General features: G+C 40.7%; 4 protein-coding genes and 1 long non-coding RNA gene across 10 annotated transcripts in view; 2 read left to right on the plus strand and 3 right to left on the minus strand.

Annotated features, from left to right (window-relative positions):
* The window catches only part of LOC104820330 (protein argonaute 1), a 6,812-nt gene extending 5,177 nt beyond the window's left edge, over window positions 1-1,635 (minus strand). The window contains exons 1-3 of one of the 5 annotated variants that reach the window (XM_010550728.2): window positions 1,504-1,635; window positions 383-1,014; window positions 63-271 (exon numbers count right to left, since the gene is read on the minus strand). In XM_010550728.2, coding sequence (XP_010549030.1) covers window positions 63-271; window positions 383-1,003 — 830 coding nt within the window. In that variant the 5' untranslated portion in view covers window positions 1,004-1,014; window positions 1,504-1,635. Of the gene's footprint in view, window positions 1-62; window positions 272-382; window positions 1,018-1,490 lie in introns of all 5 variants that reach the window. The other 4 variants (XM_019203309.1, XM_010550726.2, XM_010550727.1 and 1 more) reach the window with 4 other exon arrangements.
* A 345-nt stretch (window positions 1,636-1,980) lies between these two features.
* LOC104820331 lies at window positions 1,981-3,362 on the plus strand. The gene is made up of 3 exons (XR_772919.2): window positions 1,981-2,091; window positions 2,353-2,498; window positions 2,591-3,362. It is a non-coding gene; the product is annotated as an uncharacterized LOC104820331 (long non-coding RNA).
* Window positions 3,363-3,425: 63 nt separating this feature from the next.
* LOC104820332 (bifunctional D-cysteine desulfhydrase/1-aminocyclopropane-1-carboxylate deaminase, mitochondrial) lies at window positions 3,426-5,672 on the minus strand. Its single transcript, XM_010550730.2, has 9 exons — window positions 5,536-5,672; window positions 5,193-5,453; window positions 5,009-5,119; window positions 4,810-4,901; window positions 4,568-4,660; window positions 4,426-4,483; window positions 4,226-4,339; window positions 3,934-4,031; window positions 3,426-3,801 (listed from the first exon to the last, which is right to left on the minus strand). Exons 1-9 carry the CDS (start codon window positions 5,626-5,628, stop codon window positions 3,597-3,599), a joined length of 1,125 nt encoding a protein of 374 aa, XP_010549032.1. The 5' UTR covers window positions 5,629-5,672; the 3' UTR covers window positions 3,426-3,596.
* A 1,268-nt stretch (window positions 5,673-6,940) lies between these two features.
* On the minus strand, window positions 6,941-8,937 carry LOC104820333 (UV-B-induced protein At3g17800, chloroplastic). 2 transcript variants are annotated; one of them, XM_010550732.2, is made up of 3 exons: window positions 8,691-8,937; window positions 8,096-8,382; window positions 6,941-7,909 (listed from the first exon to the last, which is right to left on the minus strand). In XM_010550732.2, exons 1-3 carry the CDS (start codon window positions 8,820-8,822, stop codon window positions 7,090-7,092), a joined length of 1,239 nt encoding a protein of 412 aa, XP_010549034.1. In that variant the 5' UTR covers window positions 8,823-8,937; the 3' UTR covers window positions 6,941-7,089. The 2 variants fall into 2 exon arrangements, with proteins under 2 accessions (XP_010549034.1, XP_010549033.1); XM_010550731.2 differs by having other exon boundaries at window positions 8,096-8,385.
* A 5,479-nt stretch (window positions 8,938-14,416) lies between these two features.
* LOC104820334 (dihydropyrimidine dehydrogenase (NADP(+)), chloroplastic) lies at window positions 14,417-17,583 on the plus strand. The gene is made up of 8 exons (XM_010550733.2): window positions 14,417-14,777; window positions 15,213-15,476; window positions 15,568-15,738; window positions 16,064-16,176; window positions 16,268-16,454; window positions 16,805-16,914; window positions 17,000-17,165; window positions 17,331-17,583. Exons 1-7 carry the CDS (start codon window positions 14,493-14,495, stop codon window positions 17,154-17,156), a joined length of 1,287 nt encoding a protein of 428 aa, XP_010549035.1. The 5' UTR covers window positions 14,417-14,492; the 3' UTR covers window positions 17,157-17,165; window positions 17,331-17,583.
* The last annotated feature ends 484 nt before the right edge of the window (window positions 17,584-18,067 follow it).

Raw genomic sequence — 18,067 nt, forward strand, 5'->3', positions numbered from 1 at the left:
ACCATGACTTCCCCCCCGCATGTTTACACAAAATAAACAAAAAGACAATGCAAGATCTTAACCTTTGTCCCCCTGGTCCGTCCTCCTCATCCGCAAGGCTAATTCTAAACTCCTTAGAGACGAATGGAAGCGGTCCAGCAGTGTAGAGACTCTTTCGACCATCATAGACCGGAAGGCGTCTCCCAAGGTGTGAATCACGGTACAACTTCACAAGCTGCCGCATCACAGCCCGGTTAACACCACTGGACGAAACCTCGGGAGTAATGGTAACCTGATGATAAGTAGTGAAAAAGAGTCCCACATTAGTTGGGCAGGTTAACTACAATGCCAGTAAGAAGGAGCAAAGTAGTTTGATATTAAGTCACCAGGAAGCGAAACTTACATCATATTGGTGCAAATCTTTGTCAGGCAATTCAGCAAAGAAATGATTAGCCTTAACAATGCATCTCTTGCCAGTGACGCCCTGACCAGGCCGGAGAGGAAATTTAACAGATTTGCTAGAAGACGGCAAAGGCTGGATGACCTGACTGGGGCCTCCTTGCTGGATAGAGAGCTGTTGAAATTGGTGTGCCGGAGGAGAAGGGTCAAGCCTCTGAGCAGGACTCGCCTCAGACGGTGTAGGCTCAGAAGACACCGTTTGATACACAAGTGAGGTAGCTTGGTGCAGCTCGGGAACTGATTGTCTCTGTGGTCCAGGAGAGGGTCCACCTCCACGGCCACCGCCATAACCCCCACGACCTCCTCCTTGATACGGAGGGCCTCCCCTTCCCCTGCCATGGTACTCTGCTGGTCCACCAGATTGTTGCTGTTGCGGTGGGCCACGTCCACGACCCCCACCACGACCACCATGCTGAGACTGAGGATTCAATCCCCTTCCACCTTGGTATCCCCCACCACCTCCCTGGCTATAACCACCGCGCTGAGGAGCACGGCCACCCCCTGAACCAGCTTCATGGGACTCGGAACTCTCCCCGCTTCCATCACCTCTCTTCTTCCTCACCATCCTTATTAGTCCTGCTAGCGAAAACGCGGTAAAGGACGGTAATCAGTAAAACAAGAGGGAAAGAAAATTCTCAGACAAAGGGTATCTGACAGAGAGCCCTGAGACAAGCAGGAACTGCGTAATTCCAGTATCCTTCCTTGGCCAACCAAAAATTGCGCAACGATCCGCAAAATATACAGACGGATGACAAAAACCCACATAGACCACAGAGCAGAGACACTGGGATGACTATTCAGGTAACATAGCGGGAGAACAGGCACGAAACTCCCAGGAAGTGATGAAAATGAAACAAAAAACGCTAAGACAGTACATCCGGCAAAGGGAAACGAATAGATCTATCGATCTATCGCCAAAACATAAAGATCCACGTATAAACAAGACCTATCAATGAAATGGAGTAAAAATACAGCAGATCAGCCCTAAATGGAAGCCAGGGAAACTGAGAGCGAGATCTAGAAGAAGAGGGGGAGAATCCGAAGAGACAAACCACCGTGAATCACCAGAAAACCGCTATCACTGCGCCGGAGACCCAAAAGGATAAAGAAAGCCGCACCAAAACCACTCGCTCGAAATGAGACAACGGAGTGCGGTTACTGCTACACTACCAACACCTCCACCTTTGTTTTATATTTTTTTCCTTAGTGTGTCTGGATTCGGACAAAAGAAAGGGGAGATACAAGGGTTAAGAAAATTCCAAAAGTACCCTTCCCGTACGATGACGTGGATTGACCAAAAGCCGTGGTGCGGTCTGAAACAGGCAGCCATGTCGTAATGCGTTGCTGATGTGGGCAGAATCACATATGTATGTAATGAAATAATCAATTAATGAATCAAGCCGCAGGGATTTCAAAGTGACGAGGATAGAACTCGACTCCTCCTCCCCTCTCCTCCTCCCCTCTCGAGGCTCTCTTCACACATTCACCTACGGATATATATATATATATATATATATATATATATATACTTCGTTTTTTTTGGGTAACGTGGGTAACCCATCACGCAGTACCGAACACCGGTCGATTCCATGGGTTGGATCTCGAACAGTAAACCTCCCGCTCCATGTAATAGTCGGCAAACCAATCCTACAGGTAAATCAGCCAAAACTGACCGGTTTAAAAGAAAACTCAGGTCTCACAAGGAATCGAATCTACAACTTCATGTAAAACAATTTAGCATTTTCCAATTGAGGTGGGCACTTAGCCTATCTTTCTTGCATGATTCATGAGTGGAGAACTCTCACCGGGCCTTGTTGCTCCGTCGTCCTCCCTTTACAGTGACCGTTATTGATTGTAGTTGATTCATCACCCACTAACCTCATTATTAGACTCACCCGCTTGTTGTATTAACAGCCAAACAAACCTGTAAACAGCAGCAAGTCGCTTATCAGAACATTGCAAGGAAGATGAGGAGAAAATTACTTCCAGGGATCTCATTTGAGATTGAAGAGGCAGTTGCAGTCCAAGAGCAACCTCAAGACTGTTCACAGGAAAAACAGGTTCGCCAATGCTGCATCCTATGTGCCAAATGTTATGTGCTGACTCAGGAAATTTATTTCCGGCTTTCCTATCTCCTCTTTTTGTCGCTCAGAACCAGCTTTGAGGAGGACAAGGATTCCCATGTCCTGGGAACATTCTGATAAAAAGCCACAGCAGATGTGAAGTCAAGATTATCGATTTGGCAAGTAGCTGTTTCGAGACAGACCGTCTTTGCTCTTATGTCCAAGCTAGGTCCTACATCGTGCCCCAGAAATCATCCTAGGATTTCCATAGGACAAAAAAAGACAGACATTTGGCCGCTTGGTTTTGCATTTTGGCAGAACTCTGTACTGGCTGGCAACGCAAGTGTTTTGCGTATCCATTGACTTTTCAGACAACAATCATAGCTGGCTAACAAGATATAACTTGTGTCTGCGTTTGCAGGTTCTTTTCCAAGCAGGAAAGGAGTAACAGAACCGATTATGTATGTAATGTGTGACGGAATTAGAGAAAAAAAGATTATATTTGAAGCCATTCTTTATCAAGTTGCACGGAAGACCGAGGAACCTGAAGCTTGGTGGTCACAGGGCGAGCATTCATACATAGTTCTTGTTGACCGAAACCGTGCTCAGGTTCCATCCAGATGGTGACAAAGGATTCCTGGTCGAGCCTGGGATTGCCGTCAAGCATCAGCTCGTCATTGATCACTTAATAGGCTGCATCTTTCTGCATATACTTTCTGGGCATCTTGAAACTGATACACACATCCATTGTAACATCAAAAACTGAAAGCAGACAGAATCGAGAAAGAGATCGAACCACCTGGGAACAAGACAGCAGCATAGACATCTATGGAAGAATGCAGAGTCGGAGGACAGCACCATCGCTTAAGTTCTGATAACAACAGAGAAAAAAAAAATCATGTTTGAAGTTTAACATATACAAAGAAGAGGAAGCTGTACCAACTATTTTTAAGAAACTTATTATTGTCCTCAACCATAAAAGAGAGTACATCAAAATCAAGAATACAAATGCTCTTTATGATCTGATTTCAGACCAGATGCATGAAACAGCCATAGGTCTCTTATTCACACGATTACAAATTACATTTGGATCTCCTAGAACATTTTCCCAATACCGTCTTTCCTTGGAACGGATTCTTGAACATCCATTCGGCCCCAACTCCCCACCAAGGGAGCCATCTGATCAACCTTATCATACAGCCCTAGAAGTCCACCAGTGTGTATGAATAATATCTTCCTCCCCTCCCATTTCTTGGGATCTTTGGCCATCTCTTGCATCAAACCATATGCAGCTTTCCCGCTAGACAAACACCCAAAACAAAATAACAATCCCACTACATATTATATATGCTACTCGAGGCCATTGGACGATAATCATAACATTTTCATTTGCAATTTAAAGGGACAAGGAGAAACAGAAAAGACTACAGACCTGTAAACAGGATCAAGAATGACACCAGTGGCATTTGCTACTTCCTTTACGTATTGAAGCTCCTCCGAAGTGTTCATGGCATATCCTAGTCCTTTGGCCTGCAAGAACATAAGAACCAACACAAAAGACAAGCATATACGCACTCAACAAGAAATCTTCATGAAAAACGTCAACTTGTTTGTGTGTCTGAGCCGCCGAGAGATTTCAACAAAGGGCAACACAGACAGTTGTGAAGGAGCACCAGCCAAGCCCATCAAGAAGAAGGCCTTGGACAAAGGATTAGAACACTCACATTGTGGATACTAACAACATCATGTGAGTTAACGCCAGCTTGAAGTCCATCAAGAAGGCCTTGGACGAAGTCATGGAAGTAATCAGGATCATCGCAAACCGAGAAAGCATGAACCTGCATGACTAATGAAATTATCAATACGTTACCTGCCTAATTGACATTGAACCATGCACCTAAAACCGGAGGAAAGAAAGCCACACCTTTGCTTTTAGAGGACCCAACCATGATCCCAACGAAATACCAGCAACTGTACCTCCACTAACCATAGGAAGAGGATAAAGATGAGAATGAAGCCACTAAATCAATGGATGAGAGAAATTCACAAGGGAAGCAAAGCAGAACCTGCCACACGCTACGATGATGTCATCAAACTTTAAGCCATCAGACCTACTCTGGAGCTGCTGCTCGATTTCCCTTGCAGCTTCAATATAGCCCCTAGATGACAGTGTAGTGATCATAAAGATTATAAAGGGATCATAAAGCAATTGTGTAATGTATACAAAATCTCAAAGAAGTGCTAAAAGCATTCGGACAGGGGGGGGGAAAGAAGTAAAAACCCAGAAGCAGCAGCGTCAAAATCTCACCAAGTTCCCAGAGAGTTGGAACCACCGACAGGAATAACGTAGGGCTTTCTTCCTTCATTTTCCAACCTCTCTTTAAGAACATCAGAGAGGGCCTATAATGTTTATCCTCAACAACAACGAAAACAAGATTAGGAAACATATCAGAGATCGAATCTTGAAATTTTCATCTGAGAGGAAGCAGTATCGCATTCCGACTAACCACACTGCCAATGGAGGCATACTCTTCCTTAGAGATGAGATTAACGTGAGCACCGACGAGACGCTCGACCAGGAGATTCCCGACCAATCCAGGATCTTCGTCGACCAGAAGCTGCGACGCACGGAGATGATGGTGAGACTCAGTGAGAGCATATAGGTATGATAGAATAGAAAGGAAAGGGGACCTTGGAGGTGCGGAGAATGAGATAGGGACGGAGGTTGAGATAGTTGGAGACGACGGCGGTGGCACGGCAGTGGTTGCTCTGTATGCCTCCGATGGTGATGACGGAATCGGCTTGGTGAGCCACAGCCTCCGCCATCAGGAACTCCAGCTTCCGGACTTTGTTGCCACTAAGTTCCATGCCAGTGAGGTCGTCGCGCTTTATCCAAACCTCCGCGCCAATGGGGAGGTTGGGCAGATTCCACCGGTGGATCGGAGTAGGAACCTGAATAAGGAAAAAAAAACAGATGAATTGGGAGAGAGAGGAGGAGGAAGTGGGAGAGAGGGTGAAGGGAAGATAAAGGTACGTGAGCGAGGGAGAAGGAATGAGAGGGAATTGGGTGAAGGTGAGAAGCCCATGGAGGAGGAGAGTAGGGCTTCAAGGTGAGGAATTCCGCCATGGATGTTGAAGGAATGCTGAGATCAATGAATGGATCTGTTATTGTCGTCTTCGTAAGAGATTCATAGGATACGAGTGTTGGGTGTCTGTAGTCTCAAAATGAACGGGCCGGGCCGTCCCGAGCTCGACACAACCCTGAATATTTACGGGGCCGGGCCCGCCCAAAAACATAAACGGGCCTAAAATCTTCGGCTCGAAACCCGGTTCTATAAATTTTTTTTGGATTTAGGTCAGATTTTGGGTTAATTTTTTTAAAAAAAATTACAAAAAAATATAAAATAAATTAAGATAATTAAAATATAAAATTTTAATTTGAGATAATAAAAAGATAAAAAATGAATAATAAAGTTCTATATTTTAATTTAATGTAAATTAAATTTTAAATTCTTTAATTTTATATCGTAATAAATTTTTAAAAATCTTAAATTTTAATATTTTTCAATTGAAATAATTATTTAAAACTAATAATATTATAATTTTGAATATATTATTTATGAAAATATTATATTCTAAAATATTTAATATTAAATAAATTTTTAGTTTTTTTATAATTCTCTATATTATATAATATTTGTAATACATGTATATACAATATATATATATATATAATTGAATAAATGTATATATATTTTATCTATATATATAATTAAATATGTGCGAATATATATGTATATATATATATTTTACTGTATATATATAATTTATATTTTAATCGAACCTATAGACCGGACCGGTTCGACCCAAACCCGTTTTTATCCTGCAATTTTTCTAGTCGGGATGATCCGACCGGAATAACAAACGGATCTTGATTTTTGAAATCCAAACTCATAAATTTTAGGGACAGATTCGGACGGGATATCGGGCTTCAGATTTTTTTTTACACCCCTATATATATACTTGTAAACCGCAAAGGCAGGCTTATCTGATTGGGCCTGAGAGTCGAAAATAGACAAAGCCCGTGTAAAGAAGAAACTGGCGCTGCAGTGGTCATCGTTTCTAATCTCTCTCCTTTCCGTCCATTGTCCCCTCCGTGGGTCACTTGAAGGAAGTCCTTTGCTCTAGCTTGTGAATCTTGCTTGTCAGGAGTTTGACTATACTCGTGTTTGTGCCCTAACAAGCGATGGATGGATCATATAAATGTAATCCAGTAGAGGATCAAAACGATTCAGGGTGCGTCTACCCAAAGAAAGAGCTTGGAGTAAGAAGACAAGAGACACAAGCAATAGTAGAACCAAAAGTCCCCTTACAATCCCTCCTGGATTTTCCGCGTATAATTATCGTTGTAAGATTTGCACCATTCTCAAGTCCCGATAAAGATAGATATAAAGTCGAAGCCTTTATGAGGGGAGCAAGAATTACACACATGGAGATACAAACGTATATTGGAGTTAATAAATACCCAGACGAATCCCATCTAAGTTAGTTCTGTCGCACACATTACAGAGAGAGCGGCCAGCAGCGCTCAGTTCAAAACGAAATGGTACCTTGAGTCCACGTAGCTCTCCACGTCCCAGAGGAAGGACCCGAACGTCACTGCCTCCAGCACCAACCTCTTCAGCCCCCCGAAGCTGATCTTTATATGTTCATCCCTCGACGAATCAACTGTTCCCTCCGGCGTTATCATGATCTCCGGCCTCCCAAACAACGCCTCCGTGTGCTTCTCAATTATCCCGACTGCTTCTCTTGATCTTATGGTAGCGTATCTCTGAAGCGTCTCCCCATCAAAAGACATCACATATGTCCTCAACCGAGACGGCTTCAGTCCGCTGCCAAAGCCACCACCGCTTATCCCTCCCGCAAAAGAACCAACCTCTGGATGATAGGTCCCACCATCTCCGTTACTGATTCTCTCTGTTCCCGGGGCAGATTGCTCGATGCTGCCCTCTCCTTCATCCGAGCCACCAGGGAGGATCTTCATCGTCTTCTCGAGCTGAAATCTCTGATCTACACGCTTCAGGAAATACCCGTACATCACCGAAGCAGCGTACACCTGTCCAACTCTGAGTTTGCTTATCTGCGCAACAGATGAGGGGTCGCCCAAACGGTTTCCAAGAATGATGGTGAGATGGTTCTGAATCATCTCGTAAGCCTCGGGTGAGTGGAGCCGCTCTAGTCGCTCCTCTTGGGCTGGCCATGTATCAACCCTGCCTGATGGGTCTGAAGATGATTTTATAGATGGCACCAAAGAGACGTTTGCGTCCATGAACTTTTGAACTACCAACGTATACAATATCTCCTCCAACGCCCTCCTTCTCTCACTCTCCTTGACCTCTGCAATTCTCCTGAACTCACAGAAAACAACCCTCATTCAGAACAGAAGTGTTCCAATATATCTTAGGGTACAACTAATTAACAAAAATATCTTTCTTTCCCCTGTTGCCCCGAGGAATAAAACAAGATCAAGATGAGCCGTTGAGATCTACATGTACAGGAGGGTTCGTAATCGGATGAGAGAAGAATGAAGAAACCTGTAGAGGACGATATCGGTTCCAGGGACGGATGGTGAATCCTTCTGTTCCTCGGCATCGCGAACGGTTTGGAGCTGCTCCAGCTGTTGTTCGACCGCTGCGGGCACGAGATGAGGGTGGCTCACAAGTATCTGCGACAGAAATTGGCCTACGGGCGACTCCAGCTGAAGCGGAGCGATCGGGACTGATGAATCAGCCGAATCAGCAGACGCTGAAGCTCTAACCACAAAACTTCTCCCAGCTTTTCTTGCGCTTTGCAATGGTCCGGGGAATTTGGCAAAAGGGTTCTGCTGCAAGCACGGAAACCGAATCAGAACACTCGACTTTGATCACACCGTGATGGGTTAGAGACAAAAAAATCAGCCCAAAGCGTTCCAGATTTGAACAGAATATCCTGATGGGAGATCAGAACATCCGATTTCGAGTGATTATAAGGCATTTCTATGCAGAAATCCGCTGGCTCCGACAATTTTTTTTAAGCACAATATTGAGCTTTAGAGCAGGATTTTAACTCGAAGCGATTGAGAATAAGCCCCGTATAAGAAAGGACTAACAGACTAATAGAGATTCGAATCATGGAGACCAGAGACGATACCTTGAAGCGAAGCTGAGATGGGACACCGAATCGAGGGCAGGTCGAAGGCAGTAAGATGGATCCGCCAACATCGGAGGGAGTTCGGTGCAATAAAACAGGGGATGAAGCCAAAGTCGCAGCCATGGCGTCCATATTCACCTCTTGGGGAGGAAGGAATTTTAAGAAAAACGTGAGTTTGGAAGGAGAGAGGAACCCTAGAAAGAGAAGATGTAAGGAGAGATGGCTACAACTGGTCCTGTGACAACAAGCGGGTCGAGTTTGCCTAAATATATACACACGTTAATTGCGAAATGCTTCGTTACTATAACATTCCAATTTTGACCAGAAAAAAAAAATCCCTTCGAAAATAATATGGTGTCCAAGCCTGTCCACGCCATCGAATTTATCTTTTGGTGCGACTGCACATCTCCAAATAAGAATTCGAATCTTGATTAAAAAAGAATTTTATTTCATTTCTTAACGATTGAATCATCCAATCTTGAATGTATGTTTTGGATTTTTTCGTTAGTTAAAAAATTATCGATTTTTTTCAAAATTTAACGATTATAGCGTGCTTTATTTGTTTGGATGAAAGTAGCTAACATTTTATTTTATAATTTTTTTTTACCAATAAAAGATAAAATGTTTCGAAACCATAACATAACGCAGCTCGCGACTGAATAAAAAGATTATAACATTTCGCGAGGGATATACATATATGTATAGTTAGTAGCAGAATTAGTGGCGTCAGAATATAAATGTAGACAAATAGTCCACGTTTTTTTTGTAGAGCCGATGTTTTTTTTTTAAATGATGTCTAAACTCAACAAAAACCATATGGGCCACGAGTTCAGGTGTGTGGAATCCCTCATCCACGTGTCGCCTTCCTATTCGATTTGATAAATGATTTGAGCCCATTACTTTTGGAGTTCACAAAAGGCCGTATAACCTGTGTCTGAGTTTTTTTTTTTTATTATGAAATATTATATTTACCCTAAACAATGTTAAATGTTCTCAAACTCTTCAAGAGAATCTACTCAGAAAAAAACGAAAAAAAGATAAGTAAAAAATTCATATTAAAACTTTTAGATGATATTACAGCAATCCCTGAAGCACCATTCAACAGAAGCCAAAACTGATGGCTCTTTTTGGGAGTTATCAAAATTATCTAAGAATGAAGCTAAAACATTGAAAGAAAATTAAAGCATATAAAAAAAAAAATCAATGTAATAAGTGGCCAAGTTGAGATATTAAGACCAAAAGAAGCAATTTCTGCCAGGGAAAACACTTGGTGAAACATAAGTGTAAGTCAAAGCAAAAACAAAGCCCCAGAAAATAACATGTCAACTTTAAATAAAAGCAACAGATTGAATCTGCATCTTCCTTGGCCTTGGATAGTGGAGAAATCGTGAGTAGTATGGAAACGTACCTAAATGAAAAGAAATCAGTAGAATTAAGAATCACTAAACAATATCTGCAAAGAAAACATTACTTGAAGAGTAAATTACATTCTCAATTGCCAAATTTATCTGGGTATCGACAAGTTAATCACATAAATTCATGCGGATGAAATTTACGTAAATAGCAATGTCATCATCATCATGACATGCATTCCACCAAAACCAGAAGCCTACGACCGCAAAAGGAGAAACAATTCAAAGGATTGCTCCACCTTTCCAACAACGCGAGCACATTTCTTGAATGATTGTTTCGATGACAGTCTCAACTCATGCATCACATAATTGAAATCCAAATCAATATTTTTCAGTAAATCCATTTCTAATACGAATTGGAAAAAGAGAAAAAAGAAAAAGAAAACCAGATTCAAAAACTCTAAACAGATAACAGAATTCTTCGATGAACAGACTTCAAATCGCCTGTAACATCAGGCAAGACTACAAAAAATAACATCAGACATGGACAGTGACATTGATAGTGGCGTCGAAGTTGTCTTCGTGCCTCAGGACTTGGCTTGGATACACCACCTCTTTGCTCGAGTTCCACTGTCAATGGCATGATAGTCATCCATTCCTGCTCGAAGGGTGAGAAGAAAGAACTCTCCTTTTGAAAATAGGTATAGCCATTCATAAATTTTCTTTTTCTTTCGACCTATCAGTCTGTTCCACCCCATATGCAGAGAATGAGATACATACTACATTCATTGATTCACATGAAAATCAAGTCAATCGAGTATGAAATGCATCGGAAAACAGACTGATCGAACCTACAAAGTTGGGTTGTGCTGGTCATCACCTCTGAGCAAATTCACTGGAATATACTCATAAGCAAGTTTTGAAGTTCACCAAAAACAATGACAAAATGGATCCAAAAAAAGATGGGAAATTTTGGGTTTTTATACGCGATAGAAGTCGAAATTTAAAACGAAAACTTTTGAAATTGAGAGCGATTCGAACGATATGGGCACCAAATTTCTCCGGTAAGAGTATAGCTTCATCTTCTCCTTCGCCAGAAATCGCCTGATGAGACAACGATTTAGGATATTACCCGGTCATGGAACGAAACAGCTAAAAAAATTGGAGAAGCGAGTTCCTTTTCCACTCATATCCAGAAGAAAAAGCTTCGTACGTCCAAGATAGCACCGCAACGGAAGACACATCATATATATATATCAAAAGGGGTGTAAAACGGGCTGGTCCGGCCCAGCCCAACCCGGATCGTCCTGATCTAGAAAATTTTCAGTCTAGCCTAACCAACCCGTTTTTTAGCGAGCCAAAAATAGCTCAGCCCAGCCCAAATCGTCCGAAGAGGGGGAGAATCCGAAGAGACAATTTTTTAAAATACAATTTTAATACTAAAAAAATTTAAAAATAATTTTAATATTTTAAAATATTTTTAAAATATTTAAAATATAATAAAAAATTAAAATTTTAGATAAAATAAACTAAATATATAATAAAAATATTAAAATTTTAAAAAAATAATTATTTTTTCTGGCCCGTGGCTCGCTGGCTCCCGGCGGAAATGGCTTGTTAGGCCCGTTTTTATATGGGCTCAAAATATTTGAACCCGACTCACAAAAATATGAACTGGCTCGTGAGCCAACCCGCGAGTCGGAACTCATTTTACATCCCTATATATCACATTGGAATTAAATTGTCAACTAATACTAAGAAAAAAAGTGGATAATAATTTCTATCTAATGCTTTTGGCGTTTTTTTTAGTTGGACTAATCTATCGTTTTTTGAATAAATTTCATTTACTCTTGAAAAACTTGAACCCTCAAAGAGTAATGTGGAAAACCAATAAGTTCTATTCACTTGAGAAAGATAGTCAAGTACAATTCACTTTTTGTTGTAAGAATCGTACTTACTACACACACTCAAAACTCCTCTGAGTTTTTTCCCCTTTCACAATGAATTCTACTGATTAAAAAAATCTCACAACATATAAATCACTCACCAGAGAAAGGAGATTTGTCCAATCGGTATCCCTCTCAGATTCACACTCACCAAACTGTGAGTAAGCACTCACTGAACAAAGTAGACTTTTGTATTTAAGAAAATATATTCATGCTCTCTGAAGAGCTGATATGCACTTAACTCTCTATTTAAGTTCTTCTGGTTCGTCTTCAGATTTCCACCAAATGATTGGATCGACTTCTCCTTGATTCTTACTGATTTCAATTATATCTTCAAGATCTCATCTATATATCTTGTCTTTGACTCTATCTCTTCAGACTTTGACTCTATCTGAATCTCGTCAGTTGCATCTCATATTTGCTCGAGTGCTATTTCGCCGGATTCTTCTCCTAAAATCTCTCATAAGTTGTTGAACCTACAACAACCTTTTAACAACCGAAATAACATGTGTAAATACTTACACTAACAACTCCAATAATAAGTGTTGTGCACTAGTGAATATACCACCGTTTTTTTTTCATCTAGTAAATACGATTGGCCACATATTTTGGTTTTATTTTTTGATTTTGAAATTATAATAACCTATTACTAATTTTTATTATTATATCGTGTAACTTATTTTAAAAAAACATATATTTCATGTGTAAAATTTAGTGCTAATCTAATCAATATATATATATATATAACTAATGAATATTTTAATTTCTCAAAGATAGATTTTTCATGTATAATAATTAGTGATAAAATGATCAATACATATATATATATATATATATATATATATATATTACTAATTATCTTTTTATTAGCATATAAACTAAAGATAAATTGTTTATATTTTAAAATATATAATAATAATAATAATGTGTTTTTTAACTAATTTTCATTATTATATCTTTAACTATTTAATAAAAATATATTTTTCATGTATAAAAATTAGTTCTACATTTATTCAAATATATAGCTAATGAATATGGTAAATGTTAATAAAAGTTTAAAAAAAAAATTACTACAGATGTGTAGGATGAAGTGCCTTCACCACCATCTTTCAAACTCAATTATTTATATATATAGATTTTTCCTCACCCGAAGACTACGAACTCTGGGGGATCTCGTGACGTGTACGCAATTGTCCCTTGGCATGATTATCCAATACCTTTAGTTTCTCAAAATATATTTATATATGTTATTTATTTTTGTACAAGGTAATAAAAGGGTAATAAAAGGAAAATACAGAATATTTCGTGACGAAGAAATTTTTTTTTTATAAAACACATGAGAAACGGTGGAATGGGCTGATCTAGTATGGTTTAAATATGCGATCCCAAGGTATGCTTTTGTTCACTGGATGGTTATGTAGAGGAGGTTGCCAACGCGAGACAAGTTATTTCGATGGAACATTATACAAAGCTCAACATGTGTGTTGTGCAACGAGGAGGAGGAGACACATGAGCATCTATTTTTCCGATGCGCATTCAGTTTGGAGACTTGGAAGCCGCTTGCAGCGAAGATTAGGGCTAACCCTCCGGCTGAGCTTCTGAGATGTCGACAGTGGCTAGAGCAAATTCCACCGACGGATGGCTGGGAAAAAAGAATGGTATTGAAAACACTTATCCAACATGCGGTTTATGAAATTTGGAAGGAACGAAACTGCCGAGTGTTCAAAAACTTGGCTTCGACAATGGATTGACAGATCGATGCAGACTTCACTCCTCTCTTTGCAGCAGGCAGGTCATAGTAGAAGCAATCCACTGCTTCAGAAATGGTACTCTTGGATTATGTATTGAGAAATTGGTGATATTAGTTGCGTAGACATTGCTGTAAAAGCTCAATTCCTGTATAGGTTAAGCTAGCGAAAGCTATTAATGTGGATTTGGATCATGTACTATGTACAACCCATTTTTGAAGAAATAGATTAAACATTTCATAAAAAAAAACACATGAGAAACGGAAGCTCCACTGAATCAACGAGTAAACCTCAGTGGACTGAAATGGCACTCCATATAACATCAACACGCACCCATAGCCCTATGGGACATCCTCCTTCGGTTCCAATAATATTTGAGAAGAAAATTTTAATTATTAAATTCAAACATGGATAATTCAACCGCTAAACATGAAATATTTGTTCTCTCGCATTTGAACTTTAAAGATAAAATATATAATCTAAATTATATAGTTGGTTTTTGATCCGGCATTAGTCTAGTCTGTTACCAAAAAAACTTTTAATTATTGAGATTCCCCTTCCTAACCTATTAACCATGTTGTCTTATCTGTATGTGCATGTGCTGTAACTGCTCACACTCTTCTTGCTTAGTTTATTATATATAAACAAAGCTCGTACTATTTTAATATCGCATCCTCATCTTTCATTTTTTTTTGGTAAAACTCATCTTTCATTTCTTCCTCGCAGCAAAAAAATAAAGATCTACAATCTCCGATCATGGCTTCCATGAGTTTCGCCTTGGCTCGCCCTGCTCTCGCTTCTGACCTCGCCTCCACCGCTGAATTCCACTCCTCCGGTCGCCGTCTTCGCTTGTCTCCGTCCAGCCGAGTTGGTCTGAGGATCTCTGCTTCCGCCGATGCGGTGGATCCCGATCTCAGCGTCACCGTCAATGGCCTCAAGATGCCGAATCCGTTCGTGATCGGGTCTGGTCCTCCTGGTACCAACTACACCGTCATGAAGAGAGCCTTTGATGAAGGCTGGGGTGCTGTTATCGCCAAGACCGTAAGCCTTCTCCATTGCTTTTCTCCTGTTTGGTTCCCGAGAAAATCGACATTTGACTGGGAGATCTCTAAAACTTGCTTTGATTTCTCAGTCCGAATCTCTCCCCTCTTCTTACTGATTCTAGTTTTATGGAAATTTTTTACTTAGGGTTGATGACTGATCTTAGTCTTCGTTTATGATTGTTGACTCGGTTTCACTAGATGCTATTCAAAGTTTTTTACATAAGCCGTCTCGATCTCTTCATCTGATCGCGTCTTGGGTAGCTTATTCTGATGCGATTTGACTTGAGAGATTCAGAAATATCCTTGGGGCTCTTAGTCTTGAATACATACATGCTCCACTTTTTGCTCATCTTTTTTTACCAACTGGGACTTCTGTTGTGCGTATAAGTTTTACGATTGACAACTAAACCAGGTCTATCTGTGATTGAATTAGGTTTCACTTGATGCTGCCAAAGTTATTAACGTAACGCCTAGGTATGCCCGGTTACGAAGTGGATCAAATGGCTCGGCGAAAGCTGATATCATTGGGTGGGAGAACATAGAACTCATCAGCGACCGCCCTCTGGAAACCATGCTCAAAGAGTTTAAACAACTGAAAGAGGAGTATCCTGATCGGATTCTCATTGCGTCAATCATGGAGGAATACAACAAGGCTGCCTGGGAAGAACTCATTGATCGCGTTGAACAAACTGGAGTTGTGAGTTTCTGGGTTTACCCTGATCTGGCGTATCCTACCCCTTTATGTTTCTTCGATGTCTGATATCGGAATTCTACATAATGTTGGGTAGGACGCCTTAGAAATCAATTTCTCTTGTCCTCATGGCATGCCGGAGCGCAGAATGGGTGCAGCAGTTGGACAAGATTGTGCTCTTCTAGAGGAGGTCTGTGGATGGATAAATGCTAAAGCTACTGTACCTGTATGGGCCAAGATGACCCCCAATATTACCGACATATCACAGGTATGGCCGCCGTTTTTCACTTGTGTTCACCTCCTTGTCTTTCCATCAAAGTTAACTTCAGCTCCTGTCAGTAACGCTTAGTCCTTGTTAGTTTTGTTAAATCGTATTTTTGTTAGAACTGATAAACCGTCTGTGTAGTCTATCCTTATTAAGACATTTAAGCTTCCTGTAAGTTGCTACTAAGTTTCTCATTTGCATTTACATACAAATTACACTGTTCCACCTGCTACTTTATAGAATCAACCTTTTAGGTATCGATGTGTGGGATAATAATGCTGATGCTGAAGATAGATTTGCTCGTTGGCATTTCTTTCTTTTCGAATAGCCAGCTCGAGTATCTTTGAAATCAGGATGTGAAGGAGTAGCTGCCATCAACACTATCATGAGTATCATGGGAATCAATCTTAAAACGCTGCGTCCTGAGCCGTGCGTTGAGGGGTTAGTGAGGATTCTTATGCTGTGGAGCTTGATAATCTGTGCCAGCCTCGTATCCGAATCAAAGAGTTCTGAACATTTTTATTCCTTGCAGCTACTCAACTCCAGGAGGCTATTCATTCAAGGCTGTCCGCCCTATTGCACTTGGAAAAGTGATGAACATTGCCAAGATGATGAAATCTGAGTTCAATGATAAAGATTACTCGCTTTCAGGCATCGGAGGTGTCGAGACAGGGTATGATGCTGCTGAGTTCATTCTCCTTGGCGCAAACACTGTACAGGTGTGTAACCTCCTCTTGTCTGCTCAATGCTATTTCTTTGACAACATTGATTTGCTTTCTAGCCTTTGGACTTTAATTATCACATAAACTGTGCCTGGAACCATTTGCACTGCTAGACATGTGTTCTTATAACTATATATTCGGATATAAATATTATGAGACCAGGCGGGGATGAGAGGTTGGCAATATGGTCAACTTGCTGCCTTTCCATCCTACTGATTGCTGCAGGTTCAAATATCTCCGTAGGTGGGACGTGCGAGTTTTAAAATTGCATCTATGTGGGCTAGTCATATATATACTATGAGACCAAGATTAATTAACTGAAGTCTTGTCACTGCTTTTGGTTGAAGGTATGCACTGGTGTGATGATGCATGGATACGGTCTTGTTAAAACCCTTTGCAGTGAGCTTAAAGATTTCATGAAGCAGCACAATTTCTCATCGATAGATGACTTCAGGGGGTATGAATTATTCTGAAATGAGAACTTTTGATTGCCTTTTTGGGTCAGCGGTTGTGTGCTGACCTGACCATTTGTGGCTTCTCAGGCATTCGCTTGAGTACTTCACGACACACACGGATTTGGTGCGGAGACAGCAAGAGGCGATACAGCAGAGAAGAGCGGAGAGGAAAGGGTTGAAGTCCGACAAAGATTGGACCGGAGACGGGTTTGTGAAGGAGACGGAGAGCATGGTTTCAAACTGAAGTAAAAGGGTAAGGCCAGAGTTGCATATTGTGTGGTTGGTAATGGTATGGCATGGTGAGCTGGGGAAGGGAAAGTAGTGGCCAACAGAAATAGGACGTCCAGATATTTAACGAAGTAGAGTAATCATAGAGTTATTTATATGTTGTTTGATATTGTGATCACACTCTTTGCAGGCACAATTTGGTGAGGCAGTGGATGGACTCTCAATGAAATGAAAACGTTGTGGCATCGGTCCAATTCCATGTGTTAAAATAATTAACACGTAATTATCAATTTCCACTGGTTAAGTTGTTATTTTCTTCAAAGGACACGCGTCTTGAATCCATCAATATGTTGTTATGTAATTTTCTTCATTTTTAAAGTTTAGTTATGTTTGGATGTGTTGCGGCTGTGTAATGATAATAATGCTACAATCAACGTCCAGTACGGGATGCGTGGTAGTAGAATGAATGATGCCCTAATCACTCCCGGTAAGGTTCTCAAAGATTTCAAAGGAGGTCCCATTACCAATCCTCAAACAGTGATCCTGTCGTGGCTTTCTAAGATGATGAGCTCCCTCGAGTTCCGGAGAGTTTCGATGACCTGAGGTGCAGAGAACCCCTAATTAAAGAAGATAGATATGAAGTGAAGAGAAGCTCAAAGACGGAGAAGAAGATAGAAGAGACATTTTTTTTAATTTTGATAAGGGTAATATGGTCTTTTTACTTTAAAGACGGTAAATCGCTACCGCAACGCAGATGAATTGCGGCCTTTTGATTCTTCAGGTTTTGTTACAGTTACGTTTATCTACGGATTAACCAGTCAGTTTCTCAGTCGCCACCACCCGTTAGAAATCGCAACAGCTCTGTTTATGGGTGGCGGCGGTGCAACCAGTGAGCCCTTAGTCTCTTCGTATGTGAATTTGTCAACT

Source organism: Tarenaya hassleriana, unplaced genomic scaffold (genome assembly GCF_000463585.1).
Source record: "Tarenaya hassleriana unplaced genomic scaffold, ASM46358v1 Cleome30, whole genome shotgun sequence".
Classification (NCBI taxonomy): Eukaryota; Viridiplantae; Streptophyta; class Magnoliopsida; order Brassicales; family Cleomaceae; genus Tarenaya; species Tarenaya hassleriana.

Bases quoted from the DNA above. Each gene is read 5' to 3' on its own strand.
- LOC104820332 (XM_010550730.2), bottom strand. From the start codon at position 5,628: ATGGCGGAATTCCTCACCTTGAAGCCCTACTCTCCTCCTCCATGGGCT. The intron at 4,661-4,809 runs GTGAGATTTTGA...ACTGTCATCTAG, and splicing joins TCCAACTCTCTGGGAACTTG to GGGCTATATTGAAGCTGCAA. The intron at 4,484-4,567 runs GTTCTGCTTTGC...TCCTATGGTTAG, and splicing joins ATCATCGTAGCGTGTGGCAG to TGGAGGTACAGTTGCTGGTA.
- LOC104820333 (XM_010550731.2), bottom strand. From the start codon at position 8,822: ATGGACGCCATGGCTGCGACTTTGGCTTCATCCCCTGTTTTATTGCAC. The intron at 8,386-8,690 runs GTATCGTCTCTG...CCGTGCTTGCAG, and splicing joins CATCTCAGCTTCGCTTCAAG to CAGAACCCTTTTGCCAAATT. The intron at 7,910-8,095 runs GTTTCTTCATTC...CTGTGAGTTCAG, and splicing joins ACCGATATCGTCCTCTACAG to GAGAATTGCAGAGGTCAAGG.
- LOC104820334 (XM_010550733.2), top strand. From the start codon at position 14,493: ATGGCTTCCATGAGTTTCGCCTTGGCTCGCCCTGCTCTCGCTTCTGAC. The intron at 16,455-16,804 runs GTGTGTAACCTC...TTTTGGTTGAAG, and splicing joins TTGGCGCAAACACTGTACAG to GTATGCACTGGTGTGATGAT. The intron at 16,915-16,999 runs GTATGAATTATT...GTGGCTTCTCAG, and splicing joins TCGATAGATGACTTCAGGGG to GCATTCGCTTGAGTACTTCA.